A 20,827-nucleotide genomic window follows, 5' to 3' on the forward strand; every position below is an offset into this window, starting at 1 on the left:
CCCTGCCCCCTGTCCCCTGTCCCTCGTCCCCTATCCTCTGTCCCCCACCCTGTCCCCTGTCGCTCTGTCTCCCTGTCCCCCGTCCCCCTGTCCCCTGTCCCTCGTCCCCTATCCTCTGTCCCCCTCCATGTCCCCTGTCCCTCCGTCCCCCTGTCCCCGCCTCTCTCCGCAGAGCGATGCCCCGCGCTGGGCCCCGACATGCCCGGACTGCGCCCCTGCCCGGCCGCGGGCAGCCCTGAGCGGGGGGGTCGCGAGCCCCCGGCACGCGCTGGCGCCGCCGTCGGACGCGGCCTGGCGGGCCCCGGGCCGCAGCGCGCTGGCCCCGCTGGACCCGCCGGAGCCGGACCCGGGCGCCGAGGCCGAGGGCGCCGTCAGCCCCGACGTGATGCGGCGCCGGCGCGGGGGCCTCGTGGAGCAGCGCGACGTGGTCCGCGCCCACCAGGCGCACAAGCTGCAGAGCACCCCGCAGGCGCGCCGGCGCGAGTGGGAGTGAGTAGGGGGCGGCCGCGACCCCGACCCCGACCCCCGGACCCCCGGACCCCGGGCGGACCCCCGACAACCCACCCCGGGCGGACCCCCGACCCCGGCCAGACCCCGCAGGCGCGCCGGCGCGAGTGGGAGTGAGTAGGGGGCGGCCGCGACCCCGACCCCGACCCCCGGACCCCCGGACCCCGGGCGGACCCCCGACAACCCACCCCGGGCGGACCCCCGACCCCGGCCAGACCCCGCAGGCGCGCCGGCGCGAGTGGGAGTGAGTAGGGGGCGGCCGCGACCCCCGACCCCGACCCCCGGACCCCCGGACCCCGGGCGGACCCCCGACAACCCACCCCGGGCGGACCCCCGACCCCGGCCAGACCCCGCAGGCGCGCCGGCGCGAGTGGGAGTGAGTAGGGGGCGGCCGCGACCCCGACCCCGACCCCCGGACCCCCGGACCCCGGGCGGACCCCCGACAACCCACCCCGGGCGGACCCCCGACCCCGGCCAGACCCCGCAGGCGCGCCGGCGCGAGTGGGAGTGAGTAGGGGGCGGCCGCGACCCCGACCCCGACCCCCGGACCCCCGGACCCCGGGCGGACCCCCGGCAACCCACCCCGGGCGGACCCCCGACCCCGGGCAGACCCCGCAGGCGCGCCGGCGCGAGTGGGAGTGAGTAGGGGGCGGCCGCGACACCGACCCCGACCCCGACCCCCCGGACCCCCGGACCCCGGGCGGACCCCCGACAACCCACCCCGGGCGGACCCCCGACCCCGGCCAGACCCGGCAGGCGCGCCGGCGCGAGTGGGAGTGAGTAGGGGGCGGCCGCGACCCCTGACCCCGACCCCCCGGACCACGGACCCCGGGCGGACCCCCGACAACCCACCCCGGGCGGACCCCGACCCCGGGTAGACCCCGCAGGCGCGCCGGCGCGAGTGGGAGTGAGTAGGGGGCAGCCGCAACCCCCGACCCCGACCCCCCGGACCCCGGACCCCGGGCGGACCCCCGACAACCCACCCCGGGCGGACCCCCGACCCAGGACAGACCCCCGACCCCGGGTAGACCCCGCAGGCGCGCCGGCGCGAGTGGGAGTGAGTAGGGGGCGGCCGCGACCCCCGACCCCGACCCCCCGGACCCCCGGACCCCGGGCGGACCCCCGACAACCCACCCCGGGCGGACCCCCGACCCCGGACAGACCCCCGACCCCGGCCAGACCCCGCAGGCGCGCCGGCGCGAGTGGGAGTGAGTAGGGGGCGGCCGCGACCCCGACCCCGGGCGGACCCCCGACAACCCACCCCGGGTGGACCCCCACAACCCACCCCGGGCGGACCCCCGACCCCGGCCAGACCCCGCAGGCGCGCCGGCGCGAGTGGGAGTGAGTAGGGGGCGGCCGCGACCCCGACCCCGACCCCCGGACCCCCGGACCCCGGGCGGACCCCCGACCCCGGCCAGACCCCGCAGGCGCGCCGGCGCGAGTGGGAGTGAGTAGGGGGCGGCCGCGACCCCGACCCTGACCCCCGGACCCCCGGACCCCGGGCGGACCCCCGACCCCGGCCAGACCCCGCAGGCGCGCCGGCGCGAGTGGGAGTGAGTAGGGGGCGGCCGTGACCCCGACCCCGACCCCCCGGACCCCCGGACCCCGGGCAGACCCCCGACAACCCACCCCGGGCGGACCCCCGACCCAGGACAGACCCCCGACCCCGGGTAGACCCCGCAGGCGCGCCGGCGCGAGTGGGAGTGAGTAGGGGGCGGCCGCGACCCCCGACCCCGACCCCCGGACCCCCGGACCCCGGGCGGACCCCCGACAACCCACCCCGGGCGGACCCCCACAACCCACCCCGGGCGGACCCCCGACCCCGGCCAGACCCCGCAGGCGCGCCGGCGCGAGTGGGAGTGAGTAGGGGGCGGCCGCGACCCCCCGACCCCTGATCCCGACCCGCCAGACCCCGGGCAGACCCCACCCAGATCCCAACCCTTGACCCCGCACCCATCCCCAGCACACCGCCTGCCGGCCCGTGGGTGGAGGGGGTCGTGGGTGCATCACTGCCCTCCCCAGGGAGACCTCTTGAAGCCCAGAGACCCCTCTCCCCTCCCCCACCCATCTGCTGTTCCCCCCATGGTTGAATTTCAGGAGAGTCTTCCATGGATGGAGTGGCCCGACCCGGGTTTCTCTCCCACCCCCCCACAGTGCCCGGGCGGGCTCGAACCCCGCAGTGTGGGAATCGGGGTCCCAGGGTCCCCACGGAGGGGGCATGGCCCTGCCTTAGGGCCCAGCGTCCAAGGATTGCATTCCTTGCCCCTCCCCCCACCCTGCCTCAGTGTCTCCATCACGATGGGAGACCGCCGGGTCTTGTCACAATAGGGGCGGGGTACCTGGGTTTTCCCATCACGATAAAGAGACCGCCGTGGTTTGTCACGATACAGGGGCGTTTCTGTCATGACAGGGGTGTGGTGTACAGGGTCATTGGGCTAGGGGGGACGTGGTGTTTCCATCATGATGGGTGGGGGGGACTCAGTATTTGATACTTCTGTCATAATGGGGAGGAACGCAATTTTTTCGTCACCACGGGGGACGGTGTCACTCATAGAGGGACACTTGGGGTTTCTGTTGTGACAGAGGGTGTGGCATTTGTGTTACGATAGAGGGGGACTGGGTAGTCCCGTCACGGGGAATTCCAGCATGGAGTAGGCGTGTTTGTTATTATTTTTAAAAATTTTTATTAGTGAAACACCATGAGGTACAGTTGTAGACTGAAAAAATTTTGTGCTTGGGTTTCAATTGTACAATGATCAAACACCCATCCCTCCAACAGTGCCCATTTTCCACCACCACTAATCCCAGTATCCCTCCCACCCACGCCCCCCGATCCCACCCTGCCTCTGTGGCAGGGCATTCCCTTTTGTTCTCTCTCTCCTCTTGGGTGCTGTGGTTTGCAGAAGAGGCATTGGGTGGCAATCATGTTTGGTCTATAGACGTGTTTTTTTGCTTACTGGGTCCCACCCGGCGATGCTCAGGGCTGACTCCCAGCTCTGCACTCAGGAATCACTCCTGGAGGTGCTCAGGGAACCCTATGGGATGCTGGGGATCGAACCCGGGTCGGCCGCGTGCCAGGCCAACTCTCTCCCTGCTGTGCTATCGCTCCGGCCCCGGAATAGGCGTTTTCAGCACAGAACCACCCCACCCCGATTTTTATATCTGTGGTCCCACTAGGCTGGCCCTGAGATATGCCTACCCCCCCCCCCCCCAACCCCTGTGATGTCACTGACCCTTGCTACCGGAGAGCGTAAAAGGCAGTGACCTGGGACTTGGGCACCTCCCTGGCCTGAGTCGGGGGGTCCTGGCCTGGCGCCCGCGATGGGGGCGGGCAGGAACCTTACCAGAGGGTGTCGGGGATTTGGGCCACCTCCCCTGAGCCTGTCCCCAGGCTGGCCGTGAACCCCAGAGCCTGCCGCAGGCAGCCAGGACTCACCCATGTCCATGCCGGGGACCAAGCCGGTCACCAGAGCGGAAGGTGCCAACACAAAGCTCCAGGCCCCGTCCAAACCCAGCCGGACCCCCACCCAGCCCTGTCTTTGGGCCCCCCAACCCGCCCGCCAACCCCTCACTTCCCTGCGGGGAATTGGGGTCCTGGCACCCAGGCCTGCCCGGCCTCTGTCTGTCCTTTCTCTGGCTCGGTGCCCACTGCTGCCCTGCAGCGCTGTGTGGGGGCCGAGTGTTGGGGTCTCTGTTCAGGGGGATGGACCCCCCCTGCTCCCCAAGGGGTCTGGGGTCCACTCTGCCTCTGGGTGCCGCCCCCCGCCCCCCAGAGCAGGCGTTGGAGTAGGGGGCGCAGTGAGCCCACCCCTCACCGGACCTGGCCGGTTCGGGTGTTTCTAGGCGTTTGCACCCCCAAATTTTCGCCCCCCTGCGACCCCTTTGAGGAAAACGGGGCTCACAGCGCCCCCTGGTGTCCGTGCCCGTTGGTCGCGGCCCCACGGGCTCTCCAGAGCGTTTTCTCCTGTTTCGCGGCTCCCCCCGGCGGCCGCCGCCCGGTACTGCAGCCGCGGCCTCTGTCTCGGAAGGGGGCTCCCGGGGGTCCCCAGCGCCCCAAGATGCCCTGGTCACGGCTGTGCATCCTTCCTATGAATGAAGAGAAGGAACGGACAGTGCTGTGAGCCCACGGCACTCACACACACTCACACACATGCATACACACACACATGCATACACACACATACTCACATACACACCACATAGACGTACTCACACATACTCATATGCACACATACAGTCATGCACCCACAAGCACACGCTCACACATACTTATGCACACTCACACTCTCATGCACACACACACTCTCATGCACACACATGCATTACACTCACAGTCACACAGTTGACTCGCAGACCTGTGCACACAGTCATGTGCGCATTCCCAGACACACTCGTTCACACACATTCATGCACACACACTGAGGCACACACACTCATGCACACATTCTCAGACTCTGACCCACGCCCTCACACACACTCTTACACTCACACACTCAGGCACGCAGAGTCTCAGATACTCATTCACACTCACATACACATGTGCTCATGCAGACACACACGCACACATGCACACACACTCGTGTACCACTCACACACACTCACATGTTCCCCTATGCACTCGTGTACATAAAAGCACGCACACACTCACCTGCATTCGTCCGCACGAATAGACACAGTTCCATATGCGCTCGCACACACAGACACAGTTCCATATGCGCTCGCACACACGCACCAAAACTTACACACTCGTGCGCATTCTCGACATATACCATACGTACACTCATGCACATTTATACACACACACTCATAGATACACACGTACTCACACTCATACGCTCAAACATACACTGATAAGTTCTGCACACAGACAGACACATAATCCTACATTTATAACACACATACACTGACATGCACTCATATACATACACCCTCTCCCTCTCACATACCACCCCCCTACAAAAAGGGCACTACACACACTCACACACACACCCACATACACTCACACTCACCCGCACACACACACACTCACACACCCGCACACCCGCTTAACGCTCACACCCCAGCAGAGCCGTCAGCACAAGCCCTTTGCTTCTTGGCCGGAGCAGAGGGAGGCACGGAAGCCCCCCACGTCTCCGGGGGTGCCCACCCGAGCTGCCACCCGTCCCCGCGGGCTGTCGGGGCCTCCGTGGCAGGTGGGCTCTGCCAGGCGGCTTCCGGCGGTTCCCTCCGGCGCGGGCCCATGAATTAGTGATGGGCCAGCAGGGGCCGGAGCCCAGAGCCGCTAATTGGCCCCAGGAGCGGATGAGCCTGCTGACAGCCGGGCTCTGACCCCGGGGTGCCGAGGGCCGGCGTGTGGCATCCGGCAGGGGGGCACCCCGGTGCCTTCCTGAGCCTGCAGGGCCCCGTGTCTGTGGGGGCCTTGGGGAACCGTGTGTGGGGAGAAGTGGGCAGGGCCTGGCACGCGCCGACCCGGGTTAACCCGGCCCCCCACAGGGCCCCCAGCCCTGCCCGCAGTGACCCTGAGTGCAGAGCCCGGACCCAGCCCCGAGCCCGGCCCCCCCAACCACCCCTCCCCCAAACAAAGAGAAGTGGGCGGGGCGGGCCGGGCCGAGGGGCGGGACCGGCCTGCGGGGTGGGCGGGGCTGACGCTGCCACCCGGCCTGGCCCTGGACCTCTCTGTGCCCGCTGCATCCTGGGGTGCCCGCGACCCCCGCCCCGGGCGGCGGCGGCGTGAGGAGAGATGGCTCAGGACTCAGCCTGGGGAGGGGCTGGGCCTCTCTGTCCCACCCCCTGAGTTTGTCTCCCTCAGGGGCCAGTGCTCAGGGGGTGGTGCTCAGGGGCCAGTGCTCGGGGGCCAGTGCTTGGGGGTGGTGCTCGAGGATGGTACTCAGGGGACAGTCCTCGGGGATGGTGCTTAGGGGCCAGTTCTCAGGGATGGTGCTCAGGGTCCAGTGCTCAGTGGATGGTGCTTGGGGACCACTGCTCGGGGATGGTGCTCGAGGGCCAGTGCTCAGGGATGGTGCTCAGGGGACAGTCCTCAAGGATGGTGCTCAAGGGCCAGTCTCAACGGATAGTGCTCAGGGGCCAGTGCTCAGGGATGGTGCTCAGAGGACAGTGCTCAGGGATGGTGCTCAGGGTCAGTGCTCGAAGCAGCTGGCTCATTGGTGTTTCCGCTCTTGCAGTTTGGATGAAGCAGCCCAGAGCTCAGCTCACAGCCCCGTGTGGTTCCTCCTGGGCTTCTCCCAGCGTTGTAGGTTTGTCAGAGCCGTCCCACACGCAGCCACGCTGGGTCCCATCTCAGGCACCACCGAGGGGGTCCCCACTCCACGGTCCCCCTCGTGAGCCACCAACCCGGTTGTCTGAGAATGGCCAGGAGGGGTCTCCAGGTCTCCTGAGCACCAGTCGCGAGCCCCCCTGGCATCTCACCCCAGCATTCTCCTTTACGTGGCTGCCTGGTCTTGTTCATTTGTTCCTGGGTTCCACCCGGCGACGCTCAGGGCTGACTCCTGGCTCTGTGCTCGGGAATCACTCCTGGTGGTGCTCGGGGGGCCCTATGGGATGCCGGGGATCGAACCTGGGTCGGCCGCATGCCAGGAAAACGCCCTCCCCACTGTATTATCCCTTGCCCGGAGTGATCCCTGAGCACAGAGCCAGGAGTAAGCCCTGGGCATTGCCAGGTGTGACCTCAAACCTTCTCCTTCCCTCCCAATTAGAAAGGACAGTAAGTGTACTTCTATTTTTGGATAGAAAGAGCCCCAAGATGTGTTTCTGAAACGTTATTGTTGACAGTGGAGGCTGTCATTTGGGGGACACTTTATTTTTCTTCTGGTTCGACTATTCATTTTATTTATTTATTTATACATTTTTCATGAATCACCGTGAGATGCAGTTACAGACTTACAAACTTTCGTGATGATGTTTCAGTCATACAATGCTCGAGCACCCATCCCTCCACCAGCACCCGTTCTCCACCACCAATGTCCCCAGTATCCCTCCCACCACCCCAACCCCATCCCCCTATCCCCCCTGCCTCTGTATTTATTTATTTATACATCTTTCATGAATCACCGTGAGATGCAGTTACAGACTTACAAACTTTCGTGATGATGTTTCAGTCATCCAATGCTCGAGCACCCAACCCTCCACCAGCGCCCGTTCTCCACCACCAATGTCCCCAGTATCCCTCCCACCACCCCAACCCCATCCCCCCATCCCCCCTGCCTCTGTGGCAGGCACATTCCTTCTTACTCTCTCTCTCTCTCCCTTTGGGTGTTACTGTTTGCAATACAGGTACTAAGCGACCATCATGTTTGGTCCATAGTCTACTTTCAACACGCATCTCCCATCCTGAGCGGGCCCTCCAAGCATCATTGACTTAGTGGTCCCTTCTCCATCCCAGCTGCCTTTTCCCTCAGCACGTGAGGCCACCGGCTTCCAAGCCGTGGAGCGATCTACTATCCTTGGGTGTGAGTCTCCCATTCTGTTATTTTATATTCCACCAATGAGTGCAGTTCTTCTATGTCTGTCCCTCTCTCTCTCTGACTCATTTCACTTAGCATGATACTTTCCATGTCGATCCGCTTATATGCAAATTTCATGACATCATCTTTTCTAGGGCTGGAGTGATAGCACAGCGGGCAGGGCGTTTGTCTTGCACAGGCAATTCCTCTGCTTTCGATTCCTCGCCCCTCTTGGAGAGCCCAGCAAGCTACTGAGAGTGTCTCACCCATGGCAAAGCCTGGCAAGCTCCCCGTGACGTATTCGATATGCCAAATACAGTAACAACAAGTCTCACAATGTTACTGGGCCTGCTGGAGCAAATCGATGAACAACGGGAGGATAGTGACGGTGACATCTTTTTTTTAACAGCTGCATAGTATTCCATTGTGTATATGTACCAAAGTTTCTTTAACCCGTCATCTGTTCTTGGGCACTCAGGTTTTTTTTTTCCAGATTCTGGCTATAGTAAATAGTGCTGCAAAAAACATACAAGTGCAGATGACATTTCTACTGTATTTTTTTTGCATCTCCGGGATATATTCCCTGGAGTGGTATTGCTGGGTCAAATGGGAGCTTGATTTCTAGTTTTTGGAGAAACGTTCATATTGTTTGTTCAAAAAGGCTGAAGCAGTCGGCATTCCCACCAGCAGTGAAGGAGAGTCCCTTTCTCCCCACATCCACGCCAACACTGGTTGCTTTTGTTCTTTTGGATGTGGGCCAGTCTCTGTGGTATGAGGTGATATCTCGTTGTTATTTTGATCTGCATCTCCCTGATGATTAGTGATGAAGAGCGTTTATTCATGTGCCTTTTGGCCACTTGGATTTTTTTCTTTGAGAAAGTTTCTGTTCATTCATCGCCCCATTTTCTGATGGGATTGGATGTTTTCTTCTTATAGAGTTCTACCAGTGCCTTGTATATCTTTGATATTAACCCCTTATCAGAAGGATATTGGGTGAATATCCTTTCCTATTGTGTAGACTGTCTTTGTATTCTTTTTTTGCTTTTTGGGCCACACCCTGGCGATGCACAGGGGTTCCTCCTGGCTCTGCACTCAGGAATCACTCCTGGCAGTGCTCAGGGGACCCTATGGGATGCTGGGAATCGAACCTGGGTCGGCTGCGTGCAAGGCAAACACCCTACCTGCTGTGCTATCGCTTCAGCCCTGTGTCTTTGTATTCTGGTCACTGTTTCTTTGGAGTTGCAGAAGCTTCTTAGTTTAAGACAGTCCCCTCATTTGTTTATCTCTTGTTTCCACTTGATTGGCCAGTGGTGTGTCACCTCTGAAGACACCTTTAGATTCAATGTCGTGGAGGGTTTTGCTGATCTTTTCTTCAGTGTACCTTATGGATTCTGGTCTGATGTTGAGGTCTTTAATCCATTTTAATCTGACTTTTGTGCATGGTGTTAGGTAAAGGTTTGAGCCCATTTTTTTTTTGCATGAAGCTGGCCAGTTTTGCCAGCACCATTTGTTAAAGAGGCTTTCCTTGCTCCATTTCACATTTCTTGCTCCCTTATCAAAGATTAGATCATCCTATATTTGAGGATGTGTTAAGGATATTCAACCCTATTCCATTGGTCTGTGGATCTATCTTTGTTCCAATACCATGTTGTTTTAATTATTACTGTTTTGTAGTAGAGTTTGAAGTTGGGGGAGGTGATACCTCCCATCTTTTTTTCCCCCAAAGAATTGCTTTGGCTATTCATGGGCGCTTGTTGTTCCCATATGAATGTCAGGAGTGTTTGATCAATTTCTTTGAAGAATGTAATGGGTATCTTTATAGGGATCACATTGAATCTTCATAATGCTTTGGGGGAGTATTGCCATTTTTTTTTGCTTTTTGGGTCCCACCCGGCGATGCTCAGGGGTTACTCCTGGCTCATGCACTCAGGAATTGCTCCTGGCGGTGCTTGGGGGACCATATGGGATGCTGGCAATCGAACCTGTGTCGGCCATGTTGGCTGCATGCAAGGCAAACACCCTACCCACTGTGCTATCGCTCCAGCCCCAGTATTGCCATTTTGACAATGTTAATTCTCCCAATCTATGAGCAGGGGATGTGTCTCCATTTCCTCGTGTCCTCTTTTATTTCTTGGAGTAGTGTTTTGTAGTTTTCTTTGTACAGGTCCTTTACCTCCTTAGTTAAACTGATTAGAGGTACTCACTTTTCTGAGGCATGATTGTGAACGGGATTTTTTTTTTCATATCACTTTCTTCTCTCATTATTTGCGTATAGGAAAGCCTTGGACTTTTGGGTATTGATTTTATAGCCTGTGACTTTACTGTACAAGTCTATTGTTTCTAGGAGCTTGTTGGTAGAGTATTTAGGGTTCTTTAAATATAGTATCATGTCATCTGCAAACAGTGAGAGCTTGATTTCTTCCTTTCCTATCTAGATGCCATTAATATCTTTTTCTTGCCTAATTGCTATTGCAAGTACTTTCAGTACTATGTTGAACAGAAGTGGAGAGAGTGGGCATCCTTGTCTTGTCCCTGATCTTAGAGGTAAAGCTTTTAGTTCTTCCCCATTGAGGATAATGCTTGCCATGGGCTTGTGGTAGATGGCTTTGACTATATTGAGGAAAGTTACTTCAGTTCCCATTTTGGTGAAAGCTTTCATAACAAAAGGGTACTGGATATTGTCAAATGCTTTATCTGCATCTATTGATATGATCATGATTTTATCTTTTCTTTTATTGATATTATGGATTACATTGATTGACTTGCAAATATTAAACCATCTTTGCATCCCAGAATGGATCCCACTTGATTGTGGTGTATGATCTTCTTGATGAGTTGCTGGATTGTATTATGTTGAGGATCTTTGCAACTGTGTTCATCAGGGATATCGGCCCATAATTTTCTTTTTTTCTTTTTGTGGTGTCTCTGTTTGCTTTGGGTTTTAGGGTAATACACACCTCATAGAAACTGTTTGGGAGTGTTTCTTTTTCTTCAATTTCCTGGAAAAAGCTTGAAAAGAACTGGTCCTTTTTAAATATTTGGAAGAATTCGCTGGTGAGTCCATCTGGACCTGGGCTTTTGTTTTGGGGAAGACTTCTGATTACTGTTTCAATTTCCTTGATCGTAATAGGTCTATTCAGGTATTCCAAATCTTCTCAGCCTTGGGAGGTTGTAGGAATCCAGGAATTTATCTATTTCTTTTAGGTCTTCTTATTTTGTGGCATACAGACTTTCAAAGTAATCCCTGATGATCTTTTGAATTTCTTTGGTTTCTGTTGATGTCTGGGGGACATTTATAATGGGCTCCATTGAAACCTCAATTTGCGGGCCCATTAAGTTCCAGCTGTCACCCACCCCGCCCCATGCATCCCCTTTAACTCCCGTGGACCCACTTCCTTCCACCCTGAGTTGTACACGTTACCGCTTTGCGTTGTCTGGTCCAGAACGTCTGAGTTTCTGAGTGTGCTCCTGTCCCTTCCTCCCCGGGGTCACCCCTGTCTTCTTCTGGAGGGGCTTCTGCTCAGACAGGTAGCCCAGGCACCGAAGCTTGGGGACTGGAAACAGAGGACCCGCGAGAAAGCGCACCTAGCTGTCCCCAGAGCTCTTCACTGTGGCCCCTGCGCTGCCAGGATCCTGGGGGTTCACCAGAGCACGTTAGGGGGCCTTGTCCCAGAATGCACCCCCATATGTGTAGTTGCAAATTTCCAGGGATTCCCCCTTGCCCCAGAGCTGACTGCGGGCAGGACCTGGCGCCGAAAGTTTTGTCCTTTACTCCCAAGATTCCTTTTCTGTTCTCTCCTTCTCAGCCCTCATCTTCTGCACCCAACTCCTTCTGCTCTGACCAGGTAGTCCCCCTGGTGTGGAAGAGGGCCCCCCCGTTTCAGGACTTGCCACCCGGCTCCTGGCCTCGCGCCCCTCTTGACCTCCTGTTTCATTCCCGCCCCAACCGCAAAACTCGCTCTGATTTTTATGTTTGCCTGTGACCCCCGGCATCTCACCTGTTCTCCGGGATTCACAGAAACCCACGTGCCGCGGCACCCCCGTTCCCAGTTCCTGTGCCCACCTCCACTCTGAACACCGGGCGCTTCAATCCAAGTAACCTCTGCCAGCTGGGGCCACCTCATGGGCCCAGAGCGGCACCTCCAGAGCCTCCTTTTTCAGCTTCTTCCTTGTCCTACCTGTTTGTCCTACTTCCTTGTCCTACCTGCTGCTGAGGCCCTTCTCAGGAGTTTGGGGTCACTTGCTTCAAAGGGGAGATGGTGCAGACAGCAGTGGGCGGGACTTCCTGTCCGCAGGAGGCTGTGCAGGCAAGAGTGGGCGGGGCTTTTCCGTCTACCTGCAGCTTGTGGCAATGAAGGGGGGCGGGGCTGCCTGTCTTCAGGAGGCTGTGCAGGCAGGAATGGGTGGGGCTTTCTGTCTACCTGCAGTTTGTGGCAATGCAGGAGGGCTGGGGTTGCCTGTCTTCAGGAGGCTGTGCAGGCAGGAGTGGGAGGGGCTTCCTTTCTGCAGAAGGTTGTACAGGCAGGAGTGGGTGAGTCTTCCTATCTGCAGGAGGCTGTGCAGGCGGGAGTGAGTGGGTCTTCCTGTCTGATGGAGGCTATCCAGACAGGAGGGTCGGGTCTTCCTGTCTGCAGAAGGCTGTACAGGCAGAAGTGGGAGGGGCTTCCTGTCCTCAGGAGGCTGTGCAGGCAGGAGTGGGGGGCTTCCTGTCTACAGGAAGCTGTATAGGTAGAAGTGGGAGGGGCTTCCTGTCCTCAGGAGGCTGTGCAGGCAAGAGTGGGCAGTTTTCTGTCTACAGGAAGCTGTGCAGGCAGGAGTGGGAGGGGCTTCCTTTCTGCAGGAGATTGTACAGGCAGGAATGGGTGAGTCTTCCTGTCTGCAGGAGGCTGTGCAGGCAGGAGTGAGTGGGTCTTTCTGTCTGCTGGAGGCTGTCCAGGCAGGAGGGGACGGGTCTTCCTGTCTGCAGAAGGCTGTACAGGCAGAAGTGGGAGGGGGCTTCCTGTACTCAGGAGGCTGTGCAGGCAGGAGTGGGCGGGGCTTCCTGTTCACAGGAAGCTGTACTGGCAGGAGTGGGAAGGGCTTCCTGTCCTCAGGAGGCTGTGCAGGCAGGAGTGGGCGGGGCTTCCTGTCCACAGGAAGCTGCATGGCAGGAGTGGGTGGGACTGCCTGTCCTCAGGAGGCTGTGCAGGTGGGAGTGGGCGGGGCTTCCTGTCCTCAGGAGGCTGTGCAGGCAGGAGTGGGCGGGGCTTCCTGTCTGTTTGCAGCTTGGGCCAGTGCAGAAGGGGGCGGGGGCCTGCCACTGGGCAGGGTGACCCCAGGTCTTTGGGAGGCAGAGCAGGACCTGGGATGCGAGTTGGCGCGTTTTAATAGAATTTCTTTCAGCCCTGTAGTTTTGTTCCAGTGTCCTTCTCCTCTGATGGTTCCTTTTTTTTTGTATTTTTTTCAATACTTCTTTTATTTTTGTCTTCTTTGCCTTGATCGCCACGGGTATTTTGGGGGGGAGTGGGAGAGTCTCAATCAGAGGCTGTCAGTCAGCTGGTGTTTGAAGCGAGAAATCCCCCGAGAGAAATGGAAACGGGAAGCAGCCCCGCCGCCCTCGCCCGCCCCGTCAGCAAGGGCCCAGTCGGAAGGGGCGAGGCGGGACCCTGAGCGTGGAGACAGGAACTCTCAGATGTTGGGGAGGGGGCGTCGCTGGTGGCAGTGGGAGCTCGGATTGGGCAGTTCCGAGGTCGAGGAGACGGAGCACATTTGTGAGTCGGGACCCTGGAAGGATCCGGGGGTAGAAGCCTTGGGCAGAGCCCTTAGCTGGGTTAGCAGAGGGATGGGCCGCGGGCGGCCCAAGGGTCCACGTCTGTCTTGCAGGCACGAGTTCGATCCCTGGCACGGCCCCACCTTGCCAGCGTGATCCTGGCCCTGCAGGTGTGAGAGCCCCGGACCCCGCGCATCCCAGGGAGGACCGCGGGAGGGGGAGAAGCAAAGAAAGGGGGCTTGTGGGGGGCGGGGAGCCCCGAGCTTCTCTCCCGCTGGCCCCTCAGGTGCTCCGCATTGTGGGGTGTGCATTGTTGAAACCGGGGTGCTCTCAGCCGCCCTCTTGTCTAGAGAATGAGTCTGTGCCTGGCTGCCCCCAGCACCCCTCAACCCGCCCAAGGAGCTGAGCACCTTGCTGGCCCCTCACTGGCGTCTAAGACCCTCTGCTCCGGGCACAGTGCTCCCCCCTGTCCCAGAGGAGATGCCGGCCCATGCGCACCCAGCCAGACTTTTAAACCTTGGCCGTGGTCCTGTGGCTTGGGGACGTGATTCGAAGCCGCTGAGTGTGGGGGGCGGGCGGGGCTCGTTCCCGGGTGTGTGTGTGTTGTGTGTGTGTGTGGGGGGGGTTGTCTCTCGCTCAAGTGGGCGTCGGCGTCTGTACATCAGGACCAGCCCTTTGTGCCCGGAGAAGAATGGGAATAATAAGGATTTACATTTATAGAAGCTTTCTGCCCCGCAAAAGTACTTTCTCACCCATTATCTCAGCGTGTTCCGTGGCGACCACGGGCCCCGGGCAGCACCTGGGGACAGGTGGACTTTTTTTTTCTTTGGGAAAGAGTGTGTGTGTGGGGGGGTGCGTGAGTGGAACGGGGGATGGAGCCTTTGTCTTCCGCGTCCAGGGGAGGAGCGAGTTCCCTCCCTGCCATGAAACCTGACATCAGCCCCGACCCCCTCACACTCTGGCGTGCCCCAGGGGGCCGCACAGCTCTTCAAAGCCAAGTCGCTGTCATTCACTCCAGTTTTTAAAACGCTCCGAGGTTGCGGGCAGGCAGACTGAAAATGTATCCCAGGAGCTGCTAGTTAGGGGGACCCTGCCAATGGGGGGTGCGGGCTCCTCTCCCCCTGAGGGAAAGGTCCAGGCCCTGGACTGGGGCCATCCCCCCCACCACCACCACTTGTTTGCTCTTCTTCCTCCTGGCTGCCTGACACAGCCCTGTGCCCCAGTGGTTAGCGTGGCCTCATGTGGACAGGACTTTTTTCTTTCTTTTTTAGTGTTCAGCTCACACCCGGCGATGCTCAGGGCTGATTCCTGGCTCTGCGTTCAGGGATCACTCCGGGCGGGGCTCGGGGGACCCTAGGGGATGCCAGGGATCAAATTAGGTCAGCTGTGTGCAAGGCAGACGCCCTTCCCGCTGTACAATTGCTTTGGACCCTGTTTGTTTGTTTATTTATTTTTATTTTGCTTTTTGGGTCACACCCAGTGATGCTCAGGGGTTCTTCCTAGCTCTGCACTCAGGAATCATTCCTGGCGGTGCTCGGGGGATCCTATGGGATGCCAGGGATCGAACCCGGATCGGCCGCATGCCAGGCCAATGCCCTGCCCGCTGGGCTATGGCCCTGGTCCCACCAGGATAGTTTTAGATTGCTAAATCGATGCTTATTGTGTGTGTGTGTGTGTGTGTGTGTGTGTGGCGGCGCGGGGGGGGGTTTGGGGGAAGAACCTCCCAAGTGATACTCAGGTAGCTTTGGTGGTGGTGGGGGACCCTGGGATTTTTTTTCTCAGTTGAACCAGGGCCGCTGATTCAATGCAACGAGCTGGGAATGTGGGGCTGGCCTGCACCCAGGGGGGCTTGGGGTCCCCCAGCATCACCTGCTCATGGGGGCTCTCCATCTCACACCCAGCAGTGCTTTGGGGCCCCTGGCGATTTGGGGGAGCTCGGGGTGGGGACTAGAGGCAAGGTGACCGCATCTATGCTGCTTCCCGGGGTGCGTTTCTCTTCCGTGTTGTGCTGGGGGGGGTCTCCAGGGCCTGGGTGGGGTCCAGGCCCTTGGCCATGCGTGGTTTGTGGCTGCCCCTCGCGCCTGCTTGCTTGTATGTCTGTCACTGCCCTGAGAGCCGGCAGCTGCTTCTCGAACCCGGGGCTGTTGGTGTCTCCTTCCTCGCCCCAGACACAAGGTCTCCCTCACCGGCTCCCACCCGTGGGGGGATGAGTCCTGGCCCCTGGTTCACCTCCCACCACCATGGGCGGCAGACTCGGGGGGTGGTGGTGGGCTTGGGTTTGGGCTGGAGGCAGATGGTTGTGTTCTGGGGTCCCTCAGCCCTGTAGGGCAGAAAAGGAGGCAGTAAAGGTGGCTGCCGGGGGAGGTCTGTGTGTGTGTGTGTGTGTGTGTGTGTGTGTGTGTGAACTCTCCTTGGAGGCTTCTATGTAGTATGTGTATGTGAGAGAGAGAGAACCCTCCTTGAATGCTTCCTTGTCGGGTATGTGTGTGTTTGTGTGTGTGTGTGTGTGTGAACTCTACTTGGATGCTTCCATGTAGTGTGTGTGTGTGTGTGAGAGAGAGAGAGAGAGAGAACTCTCCTTGGATGCTTCTATGTAGGGTGTGTGTGTGTGCTTGTGTTCATGTGAATGTGCACGCTCGTGTGCGTGTATGCGTGGGTATGTGCGTGTGTGTGCGCGTGTATGTGCTTACTTGTGTGTGTGCGCGTGTGATGTGCACGTGTGTTTGAATGTGAGTGTGTGATGTGTGTATGTATGTGCATGTGTGTGAATGTGTGTGCGTGCACGTGTTTGTGTGCATGTGTGTGTGTAGGAATGTGCATGTGTGTGTGTGAATGTGTGAGTGTGTGCAGGCATGTGTATGCATGTGGTCGGTGTGTGAATGTGTGAGTGCAGGCATGCGTATGCATGTGTGTGCATGTGTGCATGTGTGCGTGTGTATGCATGTGTGCATGTGTATGTGTGTGCGTGTGTATGTGTGTGTATGTGTATGTGTGTATAAATGTGAATGTAGTACATGTGTATGCTTGTGCGTGTACGTGTGTATGTGTGTGGACGTTGTGAATGTGTGTGCATGTGTGTGTGCGCGCTTGCATGTGTGTGTGACTGCGCGGGCTCCGGTGGTGGCCCAGCCCTGGGGAGGTGATGGCCCTGCAGCCTGTCCCTGGGTCACCGCGGGGCCCGCGGCCAGCCTGCGTGTTGGGGTGACCTGAAAGCGATGCTCCCTTAGGCCCCCGTCCAGTGTGGCCAGCGCTCCCATATCCGGTCTGAGTATTCATGTCCTGGCAGCCTCTAGCTTGCAGAAGTCCAGCGCTCTGGAGACGTGAGGAGCCTGGACAAGTGGACAAGACGGAGCCCTGGGGCCCCCAGTGCAGTGAGAGGCACAGGAGAGGGCCCTGGGCAGGGGCAGTTCTGAGCGAGGGCTTCTGCAAGGCCCAGGGCCTGACTGCTGACCACCACCAAGTGCTGACTGATGGGCAATGGCCGCTGAGAGAGGAGAGGGACAGCAGTGACCATCTCCTCGGCTGAGTGCATGTGAGGGAGAGGTGCTGGCCACGGGGGCCTTCCCATGTCTGTGCACATGCGCCCTGGAGAGTTGGTTTGTGTGGAGAGTTGGTTGCTGAGGAGAGCTGGTCGGTGCAGAGAGTAGTTGATGTGGAGAGTGATGTAGAGCATTGGTTGGTGTGGAGAGTGGTGTGGAGAGCTGTTGGTGTGGAGAGTTGTTCGATGTGGAGAGTTGTTCGATGTGGAGAGTTGGTTGGTGTGGAGAGTTGGTGTGGAAAGTTGGTTGGTGTGGAGAGTTGGTTGGTGTGGAGAGTTGGTTGGTGTGGAGAGTTGGTTGGTGTGGAGAGTTGGTTGGTGTGGAGAGTTGGTTGGTGTGGAGAGTGGTTGGTGTGGAGAGTTGGTTGGTGTGGAGAGTTGGTTGGTGTGGAGAGTGGTTGGTGTGGAGAGTTGGTTGGTGTGGAGAGTGGTTGGTGTGGAGAGTTGGTTGGTGTGGAGAGTTGGTTGGTGTGGAGAGTTGGTTGGTGTGGAGAGTTGGTTGGTGTGGAGAGTTGGTTGGTGTGGAGAGTTGGTTGGTGTGGAGAGTTGGTTGGTGTGGAGAGTTGGTTGGTGTGGAGAGTTGGTTGGTGTGGAGAGTGGTTGGTGTGGAGAGTTGGTTGGTGTGGAGAGTGGTTGGTGTGGAGAGTTGGTTGGTGTGGAGAGTTGGTTGGTGTGGAGAGTTGGTTGGTGTGGAGAGTTGGTTGGTGTGGAGAGTTGGTTGGTGTGGAGAGTTGGTTGGTGTGGAGAGTTGGTTGGTGTGGAGAGTTGGTTGGTGTGGAGAGTTGGTTGGTGTGGAGAGTTGGTTGGTGTGGAGAGTGGTTGGTGTGGAGAGTGGTTGGTGTGGAGAGTGGTTGGTGTGGAGAGTTGGTTGGTGTGGAGAGTTGGTTGGTGTGGAGAGTTGGTTGGTGTGGAGAGTGGTTGGTGTGGAGAGTGGTTGGTGTGGAGAGTTGGTTGGTGTGGAAAGTTGGTTGGTGTGGAGAGTTGGCTGGTGTGGAGAGTTGGTTGGTGTGGAGAGTTGTTGGTGTGGAGAGTGGTGTAGAGTGTTGTTGGTGAGTTGGTTGGTGTGGAGAGTTGGTTGGTGTGGAGAGTTGGTTGGTGTGGAGAGTTGGTTGGTGTGGAGAGTTGTTGGTGTGGAGAGTTGTTGGTGTGGAGAGTGGTTGGTGTGGAGCGTTGGTTGGTGTAGATAGTAGTTTGCTTCTGAGTACTGATGGTTTGGTGGTGGATAGCGGTTGGTTTGGTTTGAACTGGCAATCCTTTTGTGCGGATGGTGGTTTGGTTGTGGATAGCGCTGGTGATTTGGGGGTGCATATACCGAGGGAAGGTGGAAGGTGGCCCAGGTCTCGGTAAGGTGGCTGCGGCAGGAGGCAGTGCAGCTGAGCAGACCCCCGAAGACCCCCGGGCTTTCTGGGGGGCCCTGCGCCCTCCTCCCAGCCCCATTGCATGCTGGACTCCGCATCGAGCCAGCTGCCCCGGCTGGCCGGGTGTTACTGGAAGTGGCCCCCAAATTCTCTGAGATTTCTTGGGATTCTCATCGCTCCTCCTCAAATTCCCCGAAGTGGGGCTGGAGCGATAGCACAGCGGGGAGGGCGTTTGCCTTGCACACGGCCGACCCGGGCTCGATTCCCAGCATCCCCTAGGGTCCGCCGAGCACCGCCAGGGGTGATTCCTGAGTGTAGAGCCAGGAGGAACCCCTGAGTATCACCAGAGGGGACCCAGAAAGCAAATAATAACAATAATATAATAATAATAATAATAATAATAAAATAAAAATAATAAAGGCTCCAGGGCTGGGGCTGGAGCAATAGCCCACAGCGGGGAGGGCGTTTGCCTTCCGCGCGGCCAACCCGGGTTCGATTCCCAGCATCCCTTAGGGTCCCCTGAGCACTGCCAGAAGTGAGTCCTGCGTGCAGAACCAGGAGTAACCCCTAAGCATCACCGGGTGTGACCCCCCCCAAAAAAATTCCCCGAAGCAAATGAACTCTTGGTTTGCACAAATACCCAGCATCGGGTGGAAGAGTATAGGACAGACGGGGACAGGCAGAACCGTCCTGTGCAGGGGTGACACGAGACCCCTCTGGGAGGGTCTGGGACCTGGAACCCAGGACAACACTCACCCCTCCCCCCCCATCTGGTGCGGGCCCCAGGCTCCCTGGAGAGCTTGGCAGAGGCTTTCCCGGACAGAGCAAGGCAAAGAGCCCATGTGTGGGGGTCTCACGGGGCATCCGGGGGCCAGGGGCATCACGGAGCCGAGAGCCAGGGAGGGCCGGAAGTCGGCTTCCAGGCTGGGGGCGTCCAGGGGCAGGCAGGAGGGGGTTGGCATGGCGGTGAGGACCCGAGTCTGGCATGTGGGAAAGGAGATGGCCACGTGCTTGAGAAACTGGAGGGTGACCTGCACGCAGGGGCTGGCGGACTGCAGTGGGGAAATCGGGGCAGCTTGGCCCGGCCCCTCTAGCCGCACCCATCCCGGGAAGCCACCCCCACTCTGCCTGCTTTATACACCCCGGGCCGGGCCGAGGCGCCCCCTCTGCTGCAAGGCCTCACCCCTCCCTGCTCCGGAGGGAGGGAGCTAATATTTACCTGCCCTTAGCGGCTCTGTGGAGGTGGCCGCAGGGGCCGGCGGGCTGGGACTCCCTCCCCATACGCCTGCCTGTCTTGCCCTCCGGTCTTATTTTTTTAATTTTTAAAAAGTTTTTGGCTCTTTGGGTCCCACCCAGCGATGCTCAGGGCTGCCTCCTGGCTCTGCACTCAGGAATCACTCCTGGCAGTGCTTGGGGGACCCTGTGGGATGCTGGAAGTCGAACCTGGGTCGGGCACGTGCAAGGCCAACGCCCTCCCCGCTGTGCTCTCGCTCCAGCCCATTATACTGTTGATTTTGCTTTTTGGGTCCCACCCGGCGATGCTCAGGGCTGACTCCTGGCTCTGCACTCAGGAATCACTCCTGGCGGTGCTCGGGGGACCCTAGGGGATGCTGGGACTCGAACCCGGGTCAGCCAGTCCATGTGCAAGGCCAACGCCCTCCCCTCTGTGCTATCACTACTGCCCATATCTGTCTGTCTCTCAATCCAGCGGTGCTCAGGGCTGACTCCTGGCTCTGCACTCAGGGATCACTCCTGGCGGGGCTCGGGGGACCCTATGGGATGCTGGGGATCGAACCCGGGTCCAGGCCAACGCCCTTCCCGCTGTGCTATCGCTCCAGGCGCTATTTTTTTTTTTAAGATTTGCCATGGTCATGACGTGTGTGAACGTGCCATCGATTATTTCATTCTCCCATGAGCCTCTGCAGGGCAACACCTAAGCTTCAACGCCTGGTGTTGGCACGCCCAGCCCTGGCAGGGGTAGGGAGCTACACGTGGCCTCGTAGGGGGGTCTGTGCTGGCCGCACGGCCGCCATCTGCCGAGTTCCTGTCCCTCAGCACTTCGGCATTTGCTTGCTGACATTGGATGGTCGGAGTGGGGGTGGGGGGTTGAAACGGGCTCTGGTGACTAACGTTATGCATGTTCCCAGGATCCACACCTGTCCCTGCATCCCGGGTGCTTCTCGGGTGTTCTCTGCCTGTCTTTCGGGCCTCAGCC

General features: G+C 59.0%; 1 protein-coding gene across 1 annotated transcript in view; it reads left to right on the forward strand.

Annotated features, from left to right (window-relative positions):
* Nucleotides 1-357: 357 nt before the first annotated feature.
* The window catches only part of CACNA1E (calcium voltage-gated channel subunit alpha1 E), a 179,051-nt gene continuing 158,581 nt past the window's right edge, over nucleotides 358-20,827 (forward strand). The window contains 1 exon segment of the mRNA XM_056108143.1: nucleotides 358-489. Coding sequence (XP_055964118.1) covers nucleotides 386-489 — 104 coding nt within the window. The 5' untranslated portion in view covers nucleotides 358-385.

The sequence above is a fragment of the Sorex fumeus genome, unplaced genomic scaffold (assembly GCF_029834395.1).
Source record: "Sorex fumeus unplaced genomic scaffold, SorFum_2.1 ptg000195l, whole genome shotgun sequence".
Taxonomy (NCBI): domain Eukaryota; kingdom Metazoa; phylum Chordata; class Mammalia; order Eulipotyphla; family Soricidae; genus Sorex; species Sorex fumeus.